This window comes from Hemiscyllium ocellatum, chromosome 24, assembly GCF_020745735.1.
Source record: "Hemiscyllium ocellatum isolate sHemOce1 chromosome 24, sHemOce1.pat.X.cur, whole genome shotgun sequence".
Classification (NCBI taxonomy): domain Eukaryota; kingdom Metazoa; phylum Chordata; class Chondrichthyes; order Orectolobiformes; family Hemiscylliidae; genus Hemiscyllium; species Hemiscyllium ocellatum.
The window spans coordinates 24,350,647-24,371,886 of record NC_083424.1 but is presented as its reverse complement, the minus strand read 5'-3'; the positions used below and the strand labels follow the sequence as shown (position 1 = coordinate 24,371,886).

Genomic DNA, 21,240 nt, shown 5'->3' with positions numbered 1-21,240 from the left:
CTGCCATTTCAATTTATGGCTGATCAGTTTCTCAAGTTGTGTGCTGGAAAAGCACAGCAGGTCAGACAGCATCTGAGGTGCAGGAAAAATCAACGTTTCGGGCCAGAGCCCTTTATCAGGGATTCCTGATGAAGAGCTCTAGCCTGAAACGTCTCCTTGGATGCTGCCTGCCTTGCTGTGCTTTTCCAGCAATACACTCTCAACTCTGATCTCCAGCATTCCCAGACCTCATTGTCCCCACCCTGATAAGTTCCTCAACCCCATTCTCCCACTTTCTCCCTGTAACACTTGATGCTCCAAACCAACCATCTTAGTCTTAAATATACTCATGATCTGGCCATAGATTCACCACTGACTGAAGAAGTTTCTCCTTGCCTGTTCTAAAAGGTTTTCCCTTTGGTGCATTGTATGTTAAGTTCTTTGTTCCTGGGACCATTCTCGTGAGCCTCCTCTAAACATGCTGCAGGGCCATACGTCCATGCTGAGATATGGGCCCCAAAGCTGCACAATACTCCGAATATGGCCTGACATTGTAGGGATTCTATGGATTTATTAAATGTCGTGCTCCTCTTGACAGCAACTTGATTTTGAGCCCCTCCCTGAAGCAAAATTGAGTCAAATTAATTTCCTCTGCCTAAATGCAATTGATCCTTGAGTATATTTATACAAGTATTTCTTCTATAACACAATGGTTGTGTTCTTGTTCCTTGTGCCGAGCATTACAGAAAAATCACATTTGACAAACAGGACTTAGTGTTGGTAATGTAAGCACATTACTGCTGGCACACGTTTTAAAAGTTTGTGCCTTAGGAAGTCTCCCCACTCAGTTGTTACAATGAATTCATGCAAATGAAACATGTTGCAACAGAACAACCTGCCCAAAAAAATGCCTATGATATATTTTTCTGACCACTCTTTGTTCCAACTGTGCTCTCCATAGGTACTGCCACTTGTTGACTATCCTTTAGTGTAATTACCTTCCTGCATTGTTTTCCATTGTGACTGCTTATTCAATAACTAGTTTTGATGTTCCATTTTAAGGTGGTAAGGCTGCATGTTTTGAGTGCTGAAATTGTTCATAAATTCACAATGTAGAATTAGCCTGTGGCTTAAAACATTTAACCTCTTTCTAGCAAAAAGATTGCTCCTCTTTAATTCTTGAAGCACAAAATTGGAGAACACTTGCATCCTCAGTTCTTCACGAAATGACTTAATTTGATCTTGACTGATACTGTTCAAAAGAAATTCTCCCTTTGGATCACATGCCCCCCCCCCCCCCCCCCCCCCCCCCATATGATGTGCAAGTGTTGAAAGAAAAAAAAGTCATCAAAAATTGTAGAACCTTTTTGACCTACTAGTATTTTAACATTTTAAGGCAACAACATTTTCATGCACACAAACCTATTTGTGAATCAGTATGACTCTTTCACTGTACATTAAGTGGTACCTTTAATCTTGTCTAATTGTCTTTTCAGAGCACAAGACACGACGAAGCAGGATGACTATAGCCAACCAAGTACTGGATATGCCCAGTCCAGTTTGGGATACAGCCAAACAAATTATGGCTATCCTCAAATGAGTGTCCATGGTGGTTACCCTCTTCAGCCTCCTAGTGCTCCTCCATCTTTTCCTCCTACAAGGTAATCGTTTTGAATGTCTTATGTAAGCATGGCAAATGGGGCCCAATCAGATTTTCTCTAAGGTTTCAGCATTTTTTTTAAGTTTTAGGATTCCTGGGTATATTCAATCTATAAGCTTATCTATTGAAGGAGAGATTGGGGTTGAACTGGACTTGACTTCACTGGAGTTTAGAATTCTGTTTCACACAGCTTGGCAGATTAGATGTGGTTTTCTCTGGTAGCAGCATCTAGAACGAGGGATCACTATCAGGAAAAAATGGTAGGCCACTTGTAAGGTGGAAAAGTTTCTTCACTCAAAGGATAGTGAACCTGTGGAACCTCCCCAGAAGGCTGTGAAAATTTGATTTTTTTTTTGGGGGGGGGGGGGGGGGGGGGGGGAGGGGAGGTTTAATGACACCAAGGAGTATGAGTGACAATATGAGCATTGAGATAATCCACTATGATTGGACTGAATAGCAGAGCAGACTTGGAAGAGCTAAATGGTCTGTTCGTGCTCTTGGGTTATCGTTTCTGTTCTGTCCATGCTACTATCTTTGGTAGGTCATGTTATTGCAGGCAGACTTGTACAGGAGGTGCCACATCCCTATGAAGCATTGCAAGACTGTGTGCTGCCTCTAATCTAACTGAGGTCTGCTTTGTCACTTGTTAGGTAACCTTGGGAACTAGAATACAAATTATTTTGCCAATTTGTACAACTGACAAAGACTGTACTTTTCTGCTCTTTTTTGATCAGTTGTTTGCTGCACAAGGGAGGTTATTTGACCCATTCATTTTGTACCAGCTCTTGGGCCTAGTTTTCTAGCTTTTAGCCATATTCGTGAATATCATCCAGCTTTTGAAGCTTCTCGTAGAATGTGATTCCACATTAAGGAAGCATTCCAAATTTAAGTAATCCTATAATGCAATAACGTGTTTCTCCTCTAGTTCACTTTATTTTAAATTTATGAACTCCAGATACTGGTCCATTTACTAAGTTTTTTTTAATGTAGTTACAGTAGCACTACTCAACCAACTGGTTATGATCAGAGTACCTACAGCCAACAGCCAAGTTATGGACAACAGGGAAGCAGTTATGCACCACCACCACCACCAACTGGAAGCTACACCCAGCAGCAACCACCTTCTGGATTTGGTCAGCAATCTAGCTATGGACAGCAGACTGATTACAGCCAACAAAGCCAGTACAGTAAGTGGAAGTATTTTGTCTATGTATCATTTAGTGGTGATTATAATCTTATCTCCAGCCTTAATGTTTTATAATGCCTTGTTAGGTTAGACCAGTTGTCTATTCCAGTCAACGGGAAAGGAAGCCAGTGCTATCATTCAGTAAACTTGGAAGGGGTACCACCCATTTGAAGAAATGGGTTAATGATGTTTTCTCATTTGTGCTTTAAATACTCAGATATTCTGCTCTCTTTCCTGTATAATCAAGCTCTCCTCAAGTATCATTTTTACTGCTATCATTGATGCATATTACAAAGTAAAGTACATTCACAATGTCTTGCAACAAAGCAAGTAAATATCAATTGTTTCAATGGGTCAGTTTCTGTTAAATGAACTACTGAAATGTTTCCTAGGTACTTACAGGCAGGAGCAGCCATCCACTAATAGCATGAGTGGGTATGGACAAGACCAGAGTAGCTATGGAGCACCAACCAGTAGCTCTGACAACCGGAGTAGAAGTCGTGGGAGCTATGATCAAGGAAGTAGAGGAAGTAGTTACAGTAGAGGCGGTCGGAGTGGACGAGGCGCAATGGGGTAAGATGACCTCTTCCTTTTAGAGAGGTTTTAATGCAAAAAGTCACCCCAAAGTAACAATTACCTATACTGGGCTGAAAGTGTGAATTTTTCTGAAGTACTTGACAAAGGTCCTTCAGGTAGAACTGGCAAAGTTCCAGTTGTTTTGCAGTCATTGGGAGCCAGATGCTCCAGTTCTAAAGCTTGTTTTTTAATTGAAAAGTAAATATCTGTACGTGATATTTTTTTTAAAAATTAGTTGTCTACTTAAAATTATTTTCAAATCTTTAAAAAGTAAAATGATTGCAATTTTCAGCCCTGGTCCTAATTTTCCAAAGGCAATGTCCAACCTCTGTGGAATAATTTGCCAGTGTGCTTATTCTAATTGCTACTCAAGTCGAAAATAAATGTCCAGACAGAGTCATAGATGTACTCTTAATTTTGCTTTGTGACTGCTTTTAAATACTTCGTAAAATCAGCAGATTAATGGAATTTGCAGTTGGAAACTATTTAAAACTTGGATGAACCAATTGTCTGTTAATTAAATGAAATGATTGATTTTAATGAAAATGCAACAACAGCTAACTCCACATAAATCAGACATTGCCTTTCTGGGTGAAACCTTTTAATCCTGAAACACGTGCTTTGAGTGTTTAAAAAGTTCCAATTTCATAAAAGAATATGATTTATCTTTTAAGGTGGATGAAAACTTGGGTGATTTTATTACACATTTTGGTGTTTTTCAAATACAACTACATTAATCTAGTTCCGGTTTTGGAAGTTGGGGAAAGGCTTGGTTCCTTCCACCTGGGTATTTTACTTAATTTGAGGAATGTGAATTAATTTTTTTTAAAAAATGACAAAATTGTGGGGTACAAGTTGGAGCCTGGGTTTCATTTGTAGTGTTTAATATGCATTTACTTGCAGTGTGCCAGTATAGGCTTTGCATTATGCATATGCCATTATTAATTACTTCAAAATATATGCAGCAATTTATAAAAGTTGGTTGACTTGTGGCTAATTTTGTTTGTCTCGCTAGCAACCTCAATGTAGAAACTAGCTGGTTGCTGTGCTTCTATATAGGAGGATATGATAAAGGTTTCACTTCAACATTTGGAAGTTAACTTAAGTTAATAGGGTTTCCATTTGCCAGGAAGTTAATGTTTTTTAAAAATGTGTAGTGATGTGCTAAGTAATGTAAATGAATCACTGTAGCCCTAAATGCTCCTTTATGCTTTTTGCCTAAGAAAATATGGGCAATGGAAACCCTATAGTCTTTGCATTTTAAAAAACTCCATTGTATTTGTATATTAATCAACAAGGGAGCTGAAAGCATTATCGGGATATTCCTTGCAGTAATAGGCAGGGTCAGTGGAAAATAGAGTTCTTTTTACAGGTCTTTTTCTTAAAATTTGGACTTGCCAGTAAGGGGTTTGTACTAAAATTAACAATGTAAAAATTTGCTTGAATTAGAGGCAGAGCATTGAGCAACCTCCCTCAAATGGGTTTTTAAATTTTAATTGCTTGAAATGGTTGCCTATCAACTGAATTACTATGACCAAACTTCTATCGTCCTAAATGTCATTCTTGGTGCAGGATTGCTGTTCTAATAATAGTCTAGATTTTACTCCTCTGATGGTTTGTCTGTGCCCTGTAAATTATGGTGTTGAGCCATATGGTCTTAATCCTTGGTTTATACCAAATTAACCAATGTTATAAATATTGCAACCAGCCTTTGATTTTACGAGGGCTCACAGGGAATATTGGCCAAGATTTCACTCCTGTTTAACTAGTGTCCCTTCTGGGATGGTGGTGTAAGAATTGGGTAATGCACAATTAGCTTTCAACAATGCTATCAAATATTTAAGAATAACCACTTGGTTGATGCATCAGAAATCTGCTGGCATCAGTAGAACATTATCCCTTGATACGCCATTGCTTTTAGAAAGGGAAGTGACCAGAGGGTAAAGGGTGTGCATGTTACTGCTTTTATTGAAAGAATTAGTAAATATTTTCTTTGGATAGTGATACCCAGGTTACACATAATGCACATCTATGGGTATGCATACTCTAATTCCACTGACCCTGGCAACTGGATGTTACTTGTATTATACTAGTGACCACTTAAGAGATGTTCAAGTGATTCCTGGCATCCTTGTAGATGCAGTTTTGGCACTTGAGTGGATTGGGCAACAATTTCAAATCTGTTAGATTCATGCTGCCACGCACATTTGTATCCCAATTTTACTGCTACCGTGATAACAATAAAAATTAGGAATCCGAAGTTGCCAATCCAGCATGATATATATTTGGAAAAAAATGAAGGTAAGTATGTTGTTTCTCCAGAGGTACAAAAACTTAATGCACTGCCATTTTAAATCTGAAGTTGCCTGTCATCCCACATTTCTGTGCGTTATAATGAAAACGCATAAATGGCTCAGTCTCTGTGGTACCCTTCCAAAAAGGGCAGTTTGGTGTAATATATTTTAACCACTGGTTCTATTAAAGAAAATTTTAAATGCTCATCCGATGGGCATGTGGAAAATGGCTTAGTTTCCCACATTGGTAACATTTATTAATGACTAAATGCCCTGCAAGTATCTAAAGGATACCTATATGAAATGTTGATGTATTGATATTTAAATGTAAATGTGACTTATTGGGCTATATTTAAAAACCACATGTGGGTAAATGTATACATGATGAGTGGCTGAGCTGCACACAATATGCTAACCCAAAAGTCTAATCAGTGGTTGGAGCTGAGTTAACTGGTTTCAAACAGTGTAACAATGCGGCACTAAAAATTGCTCCATCTCCTTGGGCTAGGGAAATGTATCAGCCAGAGATTGTGCTCTTGCTGGAGAGCATGAATGTCAGTTGTGGAGCAGAACCAGCTCTGTTGTACTGCCCTTCTGTGGTTGTGCAGCTTGTCAGCTTTTGCTGTTTTTTTTAAACCACAACATAATTTGGTTACTTCAGGGAGGTAATATGGTTTCCAGCACCTGCGGGTTTGTATCCCAACATGAGCCTCTGGCTTTTAAAATATAATATTGAACAGGAAAGAAATGAATTCTTTTTGTTCTCTATTCATAAATCATGTATGTTATTTGAGCAGGTTTGTTGCTCTGAAAAATGAGTATAGCTAGAGTAAAATGTGGTGGCGCAAATGACGGATTTGCAAAATTTTCTCAACATTGGTCAGATGTATTAAATATCCATTTTTAAGGGTCTCTGGTATCCACTCCAAGTCCATACATCCTTTATATTCTTGAATTGTTGGATGCATGTTTAGTCAATGTACAATGACCTATTTCTAAAAATTTTGATTTTTTAAAAAATAATTCTTGAACCAAATACAGTTATGTGGTTAGTATTTCTCTCTGAACCACGCATAAGTGTGGGTGGAAGACAATTGGTTTCAAGGGTGATTGGGTCAGAGGAGTTGGTCTAGATGTTGGAAATTGAGTTTGTTGACCATCCATCCATTTGTTCCCTAGATTGTGAGGAAACTCTTGCACTGGGGCACCAGTCTTAAAAATAAGCATTATAGTTTGGGAGACAACAGCTATATTTCTCCCACACTGTGTTATTGTAAACTGGAATTCCACACTACTGTTCCAATGTTAGTCAAAGCAAAATCATATTCATACTCTAAAGTTGTATTATGAGCAGATACTGTGGTTTTTAATATTTCCCTAAGAAATAACCTTTATAAAAGTATTGACCTGTGTTTCAGCTTTGGTGTAGATTCTTTTCTCCTTCTCCCAAAAAAACAGGATAATTTCCCAAACATGCTGTCCTCTCCTACCTAGAACCTTTTATAGGAGTAGATTTAAACTAATGTTTTTTTATAAAAGTTACGGGTAACCGTATAATAAAACTGTTTAACCTGAGAAATGAGTGCGTTATTGGCAGGTTATTTTTAAATGCCTAAATAAAAGCAATGGGTAAGGAAATGACATATATAATCGATCTGGGTAAAATATAAATATTCAGAATGTTTTAAAGCTTGGGTTGGTTGGCAGTCTTCTTTTTCTTTTGGGAGAAGGGCTGTAGTGGGTGCAGCTAAAATTCCCATTGAGCAGTTAACCATTTTACACCACTTGTTACAAGTTTGTTCTTCTGTAGAAGAATTTAACTATAATACAGAGCCTAAGCAGTACGATACTGCTTTCACTCCCTTGTCTGCAGGTAAGTATTAGAATGTAGTTTTAATAATGCCAATACAGTTTTTTAAATGCTTGAATATGGAAACTATGTTAACATGCTTTGTCGCATTTATATGCTACAGGTTACAAAGTGAGAGCCTTGTTTACACTTCAATACTTTAAACTATTTTGACTGAGCCGGCAGCATATTGAAAAATGGGACTAGACACGTTTTCTACATATGTATGGACAAAAAAATATGTATGGTGTATGCAAGTGGAGTAATACATAAAAGCATGGTATTGTACACTTGTAATGTAAACATGGTATTTATTATACAGTAATATGTAATTTAATTGGAAGTTAAAGAGTAATGTAAAAATTAGTTTAATGGTTTCTTAACAGTTCTGTTATAAAACTGCATGCACCAACTATAGTTGTTCAGAACCCTGTTACTGGCAAGTCAAACAGTGAAGGTGTATATGGTTTTGGAGGGTGTACGAAAGCTTTAGGAGAACTACTGTGAAGAAAGGCAAACTCGCAGATGAAAACTGGTGAAACTTCAGAGGCCTTAGCCAGTGCTTTAAAAGAGGCACGAGTTTCATCATCATTGAGCCTTAGGCTCAAGAGGTACTGGCTTAAGGGAATACTTCATTTCTTCATATTTGTCCCTGCAGCGGTGTCGACCGGGGTGGCTTCAGTAAGCCTGGTGGTAAGTTCTTAGCATTAACATGGTTAGTCAATACATTTTTGTGTTTTGAAGTTTGTGATTCGGGGGAAAACCTGTTTTGCTTAGTAAAATTTCCTTGTATACAAAATTCAACACATACGTGTGTGTGTGTATATACTGAAGTCGCCTGCCGGCATTAAAATGGGTTTGCGTTAAAATGGGTTTCATTTTGCCTGATACTATGGTGAAAATGGATGTATAAAGTGAATAATCACTTGTGATGGGCGTGCATTAAAATGGGTTTAAGATTACCTAATACTGGTGAATAGAAAACGTAAAATGAGTAAACACTTAAGTGTGAGGGCTTGCATTAAAATGGGTTTTGAATTACCTGGTGCTGGTAATTTAATAAAAGTCAATGACCACTTGTCAGAAGTGGTATAAAGTACCAAATGGTCTATTTTAAACATTTTAAATGGGGATGTTTTAGTTTGAGTAATACCATTTTTAATTTTAAATTCCACTGGAGAATATTTCACATCATGGTCTTGCATTTGCAGTTCATCTCTGTTGAATGAATAACCAAAAGGTGCTGGAATTTTAGATCTAGATGTTTTTAAAGGTATTGGGTTAGTGGAATGCAAAATAATGTTGTTCCTGCTTTCTTTCCTTCTCATCCAGTAACAGCTGTAGAAGAAACTCCAGAGCCTGAACCAGGTAATTGCTTATTAAAATGTATCACCCCTTTATAAATAATTTTCTATTTCTTATAGGGTTGTATTTAGGTTAGATTACTCAGTGTGGAAAGAGGCCCTTTGGCCCAACAAGTCCACACCGACCTGCCGAAGTGCACCCACCCAGATCCATTCCCCTACATCTGCACCTAACACTGAGCAATTTAGCATGGCCAATTCACCTAACCTGCACGTTTTTGGACTGTGGGAGGAAACCGAAGCACCCGGAGGAAACCCACGCAGACACTGGGAAAATGTGCCAACTCTACACAGTCAGTCGCCTGAGGTGGGAATTGAACCCCAGTCTCTGGCGCTGTGAGGCAGCAGTGCTAATCACCGTGCCGCCTATAAATGTTGCACTTTGTGCTTCAGTTTTATGCAATAGTTTAAAAAGTGGGTTGCAAGTAACACTAAACGCACAAACTTTTTGGGTGGGGCAGGGTTCCTTGCCTGTGTATAGATTTATACAGTGCTTTCATTTGGGTGAATCACCGCATCCGTACTATAGAATTCATTAACTAGTTGCCAATTATCAGTCCAATTCAAAACCTAATTTCATGCTTTCCCATTTTGTGGGCGAACATAATTTGATCAGTCAAAAAATACATTTTGTGTAGTTTCACAGCAGTTAATCTTTGCTAGTTGTTTTAAGCTGGTGTAAAAAGAATAATCCAGGAGAGATGCAGCTGGTTAAACCACTGTTTTAAACTAAACAACAGAATATCATAGAATTCCTACAATGCGGAAACAGGCGCTTCGGCCCAACAAGTCCATGCTGACCCTCTGAAGAATAACTCACCCAGACCCGTTCCCCTACCCTGTTAACCTATATTTACCCCCAATTAAAGCATCTAGCCTTCAACACTGCAATTTAGCATGGCCAATTTACCTAACTGCACATCTTTAAATTGTGGGAGGAATCCAGAGCACCTGGAGGAAATACTGCTTGCTAAGCAAACCAATCCAGAGAAAAGCTGTGCTTTGGGGATTAACCAGTTGACAAAAAGGAGCAGCTTCATCAACAAAGACTCCCCACAAAGTACCATTTGATAGGTAAATAAACACAATTGCAGATGCAAAGAATATGAAACCAAAGTAGTGTTGGAGAAACAGATTTGGCAGCATCTGTAGAGAAGATGAGTTAATGTTTCGAGTCTTGTGACTCTTCAAAGGGATCCCTGTATTTGAAACATTAACTCTTCTCTCTTCAGATACTGCCAGACCAATCTCGGTAATTTTCCTGAATGTGCTTGCCCTTTAGCTGGTAGCATAGCTACCTGCAAAGTTTTTTTTTCATAAACATTTTTTATGATTTGGGTTTTATCATTATAAAAATTCTGCATCCTCCTGAATTTGTGTGTAAGAAGGCTGTAATTGGAAGACCTGTATTTTGTATTTGATTTGACTTTGGATTTCAGATAAACAAGTAAGCAGTTCCAGCAGTTTACCTATATAACTCTTTCATGTAAGGCCCCGAGGCATCTGAAGCATTGGCTAATGCTGAGGGAAAGAACTTGTCAGGTTGACATTCAAAGTAGGGGACACCATTTTAAACCAGAAAATAGAATTTATATTTGAGTTTTAATGCATGTTAGCATGGATAGAATTAAACTTCATTATGAAAGGGAGAGAATGTAGAAATTATCAATACTGGAAATGAGTGGGCAAGTGTTTCAACAGTGCATTGGGTGAAAGAGGATGAAGTTAGTCATAATTATGCAGCACAGAAACAAGACATTGACCAACTCATTCATGCTGATTTCGGTTTCCTACACTGAACTTGTCTCATTTGCCTGTGGTTGGCCTACAGCCCTCCAAAACAGTTGCAGTGTTGTAATTGTACCTGCCTCTGCCACTTTTCTGAGAGCTCATTCCATAAACACACCAATGTCTGAAGAAAATAGTTGCCCCTCCGGTCCCTTTTTTTTTCAAATCTTCCCCTCTCATCATAAACCTATGCCCTTAGTTTTGGACTACCCTACTTTAGCGGGGAGAAAGATGTTGGCTATTCACCCTATCCATGAACCCCCTGATTTTGTAAATCTCTAAGGTCACCCCTCAGCCTCTCCTTGTAACTTAAACCTTCCAATCTCATAAATGCCTTTAAATCGTTTTTGCACCCATGACAGTTGAATAATCACCTTTCTATAGCAGGGTGACCAGAATCGCATATAGCACTACAAATGTGACCACTTGTGTCTGACTGAATAATGGTTCCATCTGCATTTGAAGATATGAGCGCACACTTCAAAAGCTGTTCATAATCTCATTAATCTGTAGTTCACTAGATTTTTATTTTATTGGCTTGACTGTCTTTTAACTGTCACAGTCACTTGCTTATCCTGCACACTTGTTTGTAGGAGCTGGTTTTAATATGCGTGTGTTTCTGGAAAAACGAATAGCTTAGGTGTTTTTGTCCTTTCTTAACTTGCATTAGCCAGCAATATTTAGTATGTAACTTTTTAACAAGGCTTGTCAAATTGGTGTTAAGAAACTTGCTTTCTTTATCATTGGTTCAGTCCTTAATTTTAAGTCTTGCAATGTTAACTGTAAACAAAACATCAAATGCACCAAAGGTCTTTTGCCTCCATCCTGCATTGTTTTAGGGAGGTTCCTACCATACGTCCACATTGAACATTTTTTGCTTTGTGATACAGTTAATTTGCATGCACAGTGATGTCCTTGTTGGTAGCTTGTGTGGCTCGAAAGTTTTTATACAATGTTCATGGTAACTTCAATCACCACAACAATATATTAACACCTTGAGAAAAGTTCTCAAGTTGAACTTGTGTGATGGGTACTGGAGTTAATTTTTTTTGTCTTATTTGTCCTCTACTTGTTTTGCAGTAGCAGCTGCTGAACCACCACCACCACCACCGGCTCCGGCTCCAGTTCTGACTCCAACCCCAACCCCAACTCCAACTCCAGCCCCACAGGAAGATGTGGAGAATGATACTATATATGTGCAAGGCTTGGGTGAAAATATAACTCCAGAAAGGCTTCTGGATTTCTTCAAGCAAACTGGTGCTATAAAGGTTTGTTTTGGCATATACTGTGAACTGATGCTGCATTTTCTTGAAATTGTTTAGCTGTTAATTATACACCTGTATGTCTTTAGATCAACAAGCGAACTGGGCAGCCTATGATCAACATCTACATTGATAAGGAAACTGGAAAACCTAAGGGTGAAGCCACTGTGTCCTATGATGATCCTCCTTCTGCGAAGGCTGCTCTAGAATGGTTTGATGGTAATTTTTGTTTGGTTTTGTCATTCATACCAAAACACGCTGCTCCCTTTTCTATCATTAATAATTTATATTCCTTTTTCAGGCAAAGAGTTTGATACAAACCCAATCAAGGTTGCTATGGCAAGAAAGAAGCAGCAGCCGCAGCCTCAACCACAACTGCAACAACCACCACCACCATTGCAATTTAATAATATGCGAAGTGGAGTCCCTCTCCGCGATGGAAGAGGTGGTGGACTCCCTGGTCGAGGAGGTGAGAATCTGCATTATAGACCAGGTAATACTGTTTTGGCTTTGTATTTTATGTCCCAGTTTGCTTGTAAAGCATAGCTCCAATTGGATGAAGGAAGAATGAAACTAGGGACTTCTGTGTTAGATATTTAGATTTTAGTGGCCTTCTGTAGCTGAGTGGGAGATTTGGTATCAGTTTCATTATTTATCATGTGCGTTCTTATACCATGAGTGAGTTGAGTTTTCAGCATATTTTTTCAAAAGCTTAGGTGGCTGAAGCAGCTTTTGGAGGTTTCAGAATTTGCCAAACGTGTTACTCTGCTGTAGTACAGCTGAAGTTCAATATTGTGTATCCTTCCCCAGTGGTTGACACTTATTGTCCTGTTCTATACTCATATGCTGGAATATTGTGGTACAAATCCAAACTTTTCCAACTCCATTCTTCTATAAAATATTTGCTAAATGTTTGGCTTTTTTGAGAATTTCTGGAATCCTCGCACCTTCAAAAAAAATCCTCTTATTGCCTTGTTCCAAGTCAGTTTACAATAATCTGGTTTGGTTCAGAGGATGGGACTCCTGAAACTGAAAACTTATAAACTGCTTCTTTCAAGGACTGGTCAATAAAACCTAGCCATAACTTAAGAACAAGTGAGATTTGGGGCAAAATTTAAAAGTTAAGCCTCAAAGGTAATCATTTTGGATTCTTAAGTATGCTGTTGCTTGGATTAAAATTAGTGTTAAGTGTGTTGTTTGAAAAGGAATGTTGGAGCAATGGTTTTTAATGCATGAAGCACTGATACCAGCACTTAAAGGAAGTGGATGCCATCCCATTGGGATGGTCATCACCACCTGAACCAAATTGGGAACAGTGTTTGGGCAAGTTGAATATAACCAAGGTGGTAGAGAGAGTTTTAGACTATATAATGGAGTAATGGATAGTTTGGGAAGAAGTTACTGGCACCAATAAGGGAAACAATTAGTGTTGCAGCAAACAGTGTACAAACCTGAATACCTTTTTATGAAGTAAATCCATTCTGTTTACATCACATGATAGAGACTGAGACCTGAATATTTAATGTTGCAGGACAACTAAGGGCCAGAAGGGGAGAAGGTAGTGGGATCTGGTAACTAATTAACTAATTCTGATATGTTAGGAAAATGCTCTTCGTTCTGAAACTATTTGGGCTAGCGATGAGCTGATAAAGGCATGGCCATTGTGGGAGCATTGTCTTAGCATTGACACACTAACCACACCATAGGATAGGATGTTCAGTAAGAAATTGAGTCTTTGTGAGAGGCATATTAGATTGATATAGATTTGACAGTGGGGTTGGCAAAGTACCCTGACCAATGAGCTTAGTGCTTGGGGAACCATTTCTTAAAATGATATGCACTCGAGCCATTTGGAGATATGCAATACAACAGAAGTGAAAAATCACATTTACAGATGCCCCAGGTTGTAGTAGTGATAATGATTTATGTATGAGTCTGAATCTAAGGTTAGTGTTTTTAAAGGTGAGGGCATCGATGTTGACCTGGTTAATGTGAATAAATTAGCTTAAGGGATCAGTTAGGATTGCCATACAGGCACTTATAAGGAAATATTTGAAAAGATGCAGCCAAGATAAATCCAGTGAGGAGAGGCCTCCTATCCATGGCATCTAAGGAACTGATTCTGTGTGAAAGAAAACATTTCCAATTTTGCAAAGATGGAGGATGACAAATCCTCAGATCCTGAAGCAATTCATCCTTTGATCTTAAGAAATGGTCAACCCAGTATGTGCATTTGTTTAGGTTTCCCCAAATATATTGAATTTAGGAAAGGCCCCATCAGACTTGATGAATGGAGTATTGTATAGGAAAACATGAACTTGTCTGCCTATTTGCATGGCAGAACAGAAAAGCCGTGTTATTTAAATGGAGAGGTGGCAGAGCTTTGAAGTAACATTGGATCCTGGTTATACAAATTAATTGCAACACAGTTTTAGCAAGTAAGCAAGCCAAATGGAATGTTCTCATTTGAGAGACAACTGGAACAATGTATGTTTTGTACTACATAGTGTTAGTGACATGACATCTGGATTGCTGTAGTTTTGGTCTCCTTTTTGAGTTTAAAGGATATCTACTTGACTGATTTTTTTGAGACAAGTTGCGAGGGGGTTGGGAAGAGAAGTTTTCTCTCAAGGAAAGATTTAGACCAACTGGGACCTGTTTTGAAGAGCTAATGTTTTCATCTCAAAATTGTATGTTTTCTTGAATTGTGGCATCTTGATTTTATAAAAAGTATAGGTGCTGAAAGGAAGCAACTGGAATAGTGGTGCTGTTTAGAGTTCTCTATTTAAGATTGAGATGAGATGCTTTTTGAGGTTGAGCCTTCTCCCTGCTGGGAGAGGCAGGGTTGTTGAATATTCAAATGCATAGATACATAGATTCTTGATTAGCTGGTGTATTTTCCACCAGATGAATCATTATTTTACTGAATTGCAGTGTGTCTGAGGCCTACACCACCTAATTCTTCGTTCAGCAGCTGGATATTTTGCTGCACCTGTTTTCTGTACAATGAATGGTACAATCTATACTCATTGGTTTGGAGATGCTGGTGATGGACTGGGGTGTACAAAGTTACAAATCTCTCAATGCCAGGTTATAATAGTCCAACAGGTTTAATTGGAAGTACTAGCTTTTGGAGCACCACTCCTTCAGGTGGTTGTGGAGTGCACAATTGTAAGACACAGAATTCATAGCAAAAGTTTACAGTGTGATGTATCTGAAATTATACATTGAAAAATACCTTGATTGTTCATTAAGTCTCATCTGTGAGAATGACCTTGATAGTTTCACTACTTTCATGGAAATCACAAAACATTTTTAAAAGTTACATTTCTCAGGTTAACAGTAACAAATGGTGTCAGCGCAGATGAGATGTTGAAGGTGTTAGCCCCCTGTGTTCCCTGTCTGTGCCATAATGTTTAGACTGATTCTCATCTAAAAAGTGAGTTAACAGAGTCTTGGATTCATGCAGTTTTTGAGCAAAGTACAATGTAACTGTGCATATACAAATTCACCCCACAAATGCGTGTGTATGCATGTCGGTGCATGCCTGGTGTTGTGATTTGTAAATTTATACACCTTTTTTGCTTTCAGCATCAGATTTGAAATGTCAACTTTCTACTTTTGTTCTAAATTTAATCTTTTTTTCTGTTCACTGTCCTTATTTACTGAAAGTGGGAAATACGCATGCATTTTAGTCAGTTATCTAGTCTTTTTAATCTATACGGTATAATTGCCTATTAACTGGAGTGTTTAGCAGTAGCATCTTTTTTAATGAATAAAAATCTCCAGAATTAATCAATAGGTAACTCCTTTGCTGAGTTTAAAGTGATTAGACTGTCACTTGTGGAAACTTGTCTGCCACTGAAGTGGCATCATAATATGCGAATCCAGGGCCTATGTGAATACACTGGGGATGTATTCATATCTACTGGCAAATGGCACAGTGACAAATTGAATTAATTAAATTCATTACTAATTAACTGGTGGCCATGTAACCTTTACTTATGTTGAAGTCCATCACAAATGTCCTTGTTGGAGGATAGAAATAGGCCATTACCTGGTTTGTCTTACATGTAACTTCATACCCACGACTGTGGTTGACCCTTAAATCCTCCTTTCTGCCTTCTGAATTGCCTAGCAACTGCTTTGCATCAAATTGGAATAAAGCTTAAAGAAAAGAATAAAACTAGATTTATCACCCAGCATTGAGCTAGACATCAGAAATGCAGATCTGGCTGAGTGAAGTTCTCCTTGACATCTGGACATTTTTTGTCAACCTTTGCAGCTTTTTTATTCCATGATGATTATCATGCAATAATGCTGTTTTCTCACTCCTCCCCCTACCCCCACACAACCACTCTAATCTTTCACTTCAGAATTGCTACTACCTTTCCTGCTGATGCTTTTACAACTGGTCTGTTCTATTACTAATTTGTGCCCAAATTAACTCCTTCAGGATGTTTTGTCCAGTATCTTCCTGTCCTATTTGTACATCTATCCAGGAATATTTAGTGCCCAGTCCTGCTTTTTTATGGAGGGTGTTCTCCATTGTCAGATTCTCATTTTATAGCAAGACTTGTTTTCTCCCACCCCATCATCGCCAAGCTGTAAATTCTCATGCCCAGAAGCTCTTGCAAATCGCCACAAGGACGTTTGGTTGCACCTTAGCATTGGGACCTGCCTGGCCCTTTACAGGCTGCATCTGCTCCCAACCCAGGCTTTCCTTCCTGCAATGTCTGTGCAGAGGTCTGCTTGCTCTTCCTATTTCCAGACTGGTATGTTGTGCGAGGAATAATTAGAATTACAACTGTTCAGTAGTTCTGTTCATTTACACTCTCTTCCAAAAATCTGCTACCAGGACCTCAGGCTTTTACTACATCATTGGTACTGTTGGTCTACAGTCTGTCCTTCCCATCAACATTCTGCATCATCCAGTGCATCCTAGAGGTTTTGGATGTCCTACTCTATCTTTGTTAAATGAACAAATTGAACAAATAAACCTGCCTTCTGAGTACTCTATCTGCTTCTTACCTACCACAGATCAATGTTCTGAATGCAGGCTATCCTTCAACACTGCTAGAGCAATCTGCATGTGTGAGCAAGCTCTATAAATAGGGTTTGCCACTCACATCTAGGCAAAAGTGTTTGGGTTCTTTATGCTGAATGCAGTGCCCTAAATTCAATTTGTTAGAGCATTAACACTGTTGACTGAGATTCCATTTCCTCATTTGATCATTTTTGAGAGATGTTCCAGTGAATTGGATCATCAAATCAAGATGAACTGCATAGTCTTTTTAACCATAATTTGACCTTATTTAGCCTAATCCACACTAGTTGATGTTTTAAAGGAAATACGTGTGTAGTGCTGTGTAAACTCTGATCTTAACAGTAAAGTTTTAAACTTTCATTGTTATCCCGCTTCCTGGATCTGCTTTACACCAACGTCATGCAATCAAATATTGTATTTGATTAAATTGAGTTACTTTTATCAATTTTGTTTAATTTAATTTACATTGTATAGGTACCTCTAGACTTACTCCTGCATGTTGTCAACTTAGACCACTCTGTTCTATTCTACTTTCTGTATTGTCCTTGGAAATATTGAATTATTTTGGGTTATAACCACTTGAAAGCATTAAGAGCTACCAGGTCATGTTTTTCAGCTCCACTGCTACAATTGGTTTAGTACAGACAAAAAAAACTGCAGATGCTGAAATACAAAATTGACAAGCAGAAGACTGGAAAAAGACAGCAAGCCAGGCAGCATCACGAGATGGAGAAGTCAACGTTTTGAGTATAACCCTTCAGGCTTATACCCAAAACGTTGACTTCTCCACCACCTAATGCTGCCTGGCTTGCAGTCATCTTCCAGCCTCCTCGTCTACTCAATTCAATTTAGCAGAGCAATAAAAATAAAATACTCAATGGATTTATGAAACTATTCACCACTTTAATTTCCTCTTGATTTGAAATTCTTTTTTTTATCTCTTAAGGAATAGAATGGTCAAAAGAATTTGAAGAAAAATTAATCTCAAACGTGCCAGCCTAACAAAAGTTACTTTTGGAGCTTTGTATATTTTACTATGCCTTGTGTAATTTGCATGGAATGAAATTTTAATGTTATAGCTCTTTTTTTTAGAGCAGCAAGTTCCCCTGCTGTCAATATACCCTGAATTTAAACTTGTATGGCTGTCAATATTGCCAACTGGTGAGTCTTTTTGCCCACCTTTTTTTAATTCCAGGACCCATGGGACGTGGCGGGGGAGGATTTGGTGGGCGAGGTGGTCCGCGTGGTCGTGGTGGACCTTCTGGAGGAAATACGCAGCAAAGAGCTGGTGACTGGCGTTGCCCTAATCCGTATGTTTGACTTAGTATTTGAAAATCCTCAAACCAAAGTTTTCCATACAAACTGCCAGGTGTAATTGAGATTTCTTGTTATAGGACATGTGGGAACTCCAACTTTGCCTGGAGGACTGAGTGTAACCAGTGTAAAGCCCCAAAACCAGACGGTCCCCTCCCACCACCATTTCCTTCTGGTGAGTAATTTTTACTATGATGGTATGTTTTGTGTCTTAGATTCATGTTGAGTATTAACGAGCATCTGCCGGTGGGAGACTCGTCCATCTCTATTTATTTGTCAATTTCAAAAAATCCCTAAAATCATGAGATTGGTACTAGCAATTTCATTTTTGATTAAGGATCAGTGTTTTCTTTTTTTTTTGCCCTGACCTGAAGCTTGTACGCAGCATGTTTTGGGGATCTTTTTATGAAGGACTTTTCCCCTCTGTTTTGTGTTTCATAGGTGACCGTGGGAGGGGTGGCCCTATGATGAGAGGTGGCCGCCTTATGGATCGTGGTGGCTTCCGTGGTGGACGTGGTGGTGACAGAGGTGGTTTCCGAGGTGGGCGTGGTGGTGACCGAGGTGGCTTTAGAGGTGGAAGAGGCATGCTTGGTGGCCCTCCTATGGGAGAGCTAATGGGTTTCAGAGGTGGCAGAGGTGGACCAGGAAAAATGGATAGAAAGTAAGTTGACCAGCACTTTGAAATTATGTTTATGCTGAAATCATTTTGTGAAAAGAATGTCTTCAAAATAGAAGTGAAAGCTGTGCACTTATTCTGATTGGAAGCTAATCTATTAACCAGCAGTGAGGAACTGCTGTAAATGCTAGTGGCTCAACCTTTTTTTTTTTAAGTGAAATGTTAATGTCCTCCTTTCTTTTTAGGGGTGACCGTCGCCAGGACCGTCGGGAGAGACCATATTGAAGTAGATGATCCATCTGGTTTTCTGTTTACTACAACAAATATTTTTTAAAAATGTTTTAAATTTGTAATTCCGTATTTATAATGTTGTTTGCAACAACATTACGGCAATATTTCGGTATTGTATTAGTTTTTCAGTGGATATAGCCAAGTCAGGAAGTAAATTTCATGTTAGGGTGACTTTTCGCTTAATTTTTACTTTTGTCAAGGTGAATGTAATGATGTGAACGAGATCCTGAAGAGCATGCAAAACAAAAATGTACAGTGCATAGCTTTTTGTTCTGTTTATACTATGGTGATACTGCAATAAAAAGCTGAGTCGCTCTGTTTAGTGTGGCTTCCTGAAGTTCTGCTCCAAGTAACTTGAAATAGTGTTCCATAGTGATGGAAGTAAGTCCACAAATTGCAAAGTTTTTTTTTGAAATAACACTGAACTGAGCTTCTGCGGCTTAATTAAAAAGTTCAACAGCTATTTAAAAAAAATTGTTGCGTGAGTCTCTTTACAAATTTTAAGTGTGCAGTTATTACTATAGAAAATCCAAAAGTACACTGGATAATTCTAAATATCCCTGACCACCTCAATTAGCAACTTTGTATATTTGAAAAACTTAGCAGGATAAATGAAATGCTTAGGGTTGATTTTTAATGCATGATGTGAAAGCATTTATGATTTCACTTGTGAAGTACCCAGATCTGTAGGTCACTTAAGTATAATCACTAGTTTTTCAGTGATTAACATAACATTGTAGCCATGTAAATTTGTCACCCAATGCTGCTTTTCAGAGGTCAGTCTTCTGACCCCAGGTATTCTGTACACTTGACCTGTGAAAACTAGTAATGGTGTTGAGCATTTAGGTTTACTTTGACCCGAGTATTGATGTGGGCATATTCTGACACGTTACAAATTGTGCTCTATCTTTTAAATCTAATGATATCAATTTTTAGTTTCTTTATCTGAAATATTAACTTCTCAGTAGTGAGATATGGACTGGTAACCTGTCATTTCAATAAGTATTTGACATTCCAGTACTTGATTACTGTTGCAGAATTAACTATGGATTCACTCGTCAGAAATGGTGCACATCAACCATTGGTTACAAGTCACTATTTGAAACTGCTTGCCGTAGCGGATACTCTTTAAAATAATATCTGAAAATAATTTGTTATGGTAAACGGCCTATTGGAACATTATTTTTAAGATTGAACTTCATAGGTGTACTGTTTAAATTCTCCTTTTTCAACAATTTGTTGAATATTGCTTAATAGCCTATGAAATTTATGGTTACATTTGCAGAATGTTGTATAATAAAGGTGATGTGCATTATGGTTGTGAATAATGCTTGCCACGCATAGTCTAGGCACACAGTATATAAAGTTGACTGTCTGGATCCATTTCCAAAATCCCCTACACTCACTCACCATTAGAGTTCTGTATTGCTGTTATTTTTCTAAGTGATTAAACTTGATTAATAAAGTTTTTCTTTATTGGCTGAGGTGTGATTAGTTCACTAATGTGTACTTGTTTGTGGATTCAGCCCTGGCCTTGTATTGTTTTGAGTAATAAACGAGTTCAACCTCTCTCCCTTTTAGTGAGGTGAGCTCTAACATTGTGCAAAATTAGTGTCTGCATTTTAAGGAATCGTGGTGCACCATCATACTTCCTGAAAATTAGTGGTATTGTGATACTTTCTGAACCAAATGTTGATGCTGCATTGACAACTTAGCATGACTTGGCTTTGTTTCAGTTTCTGTTACATGATCATCTTCCCCAATCTCTGACTGCCTAAACTTAGTGATTCCTTTGAAAACCATTTTGCTCAAAGTCCAATCATTATGGTTCCTCAAGAGGTGAGCAGTGTACCTTTTGTGGTCACCAGCACTATCTTCTCAGCCAATAGCGCTTTATTTCTCATGCCATTTTTTATTGGTGTACAAGTTGGTTCTTTTCAATTCATTCCCATTGTCCATGCAAATCTAAGCTCAAACTTCTTCAGTTTTCAGATTATTCCTGTTTGAAAGTTAC

The 21,240-nt window shown here is 38.3% G+C and overlaps 1 protein-coding gene across 2 annotated transcripts in view; it reads left to right on the top strand.

Moving 5' to 3' along the window:
- LOC132827104 (RNA-binding protein EWS-like) overlaps positions 1 to 20,707 on the top strand; it is a 34,089-nt gene extending 13,382 nt beyond the window's left edge. The window contains exons 6-17 of one of the 2 annotated variants that reach the window (XM_060843586.1): positions 1,476 to 1,640; positions 2,630 to 2,826; positions 3,218 to 3,398; positions 8,203 to 8,237; positions 8,877 to 8,912; positions 11,780 to 11,964; positions 12,048 to 12,177; positions 12,260 to 12,451; positions 18,201 to 18,315; positions 18,400 to 18,494; positions 18,761 to 18,980; positions 19,181 to 20,707. In XM_060843586.1, coding sequence (XP_060699569.1) covers positions 1,476 to 1,640; positions 2,630 to 2,826; positions 3,218 to 3,398; positions 8,203 to 8,237; positions 8,877 to 8,912; positions 11,780 to 11,964; positions 12,048 to 12,177; positions 12,260 to 12,451; positions 18,201 to 18,315; positions 18,400 to 18,494; positions 18,761 to 18,980; positions 19,181 to 19,220 — 1,591 coding nt within the window. In that variant the 3' untranslated portion in view covers positions 19,221 to 20,707. Of the gene's footprint in view, positions 1 to 1,475; positions 1,641 to 2,629; positions 2,827 to 3,217; positions 3,399 to 8,202; positions 8,238 to 8,876; positions 8,913 to 11,776; positions 11,965 to 12,047; positions 12,178 to 12,259; positions 12,452 to 18,200; positions 18,316 to 18,399; positions 18,495 to 18,760; positions 18,981 to 19,180 lie in introns of both variants that reach the window. The other variant, XM_060843585.1, reaches the window with a different exon arrangement.
- Positions 20,708 to 21,240: the final 533 nt, after the last annotated feature.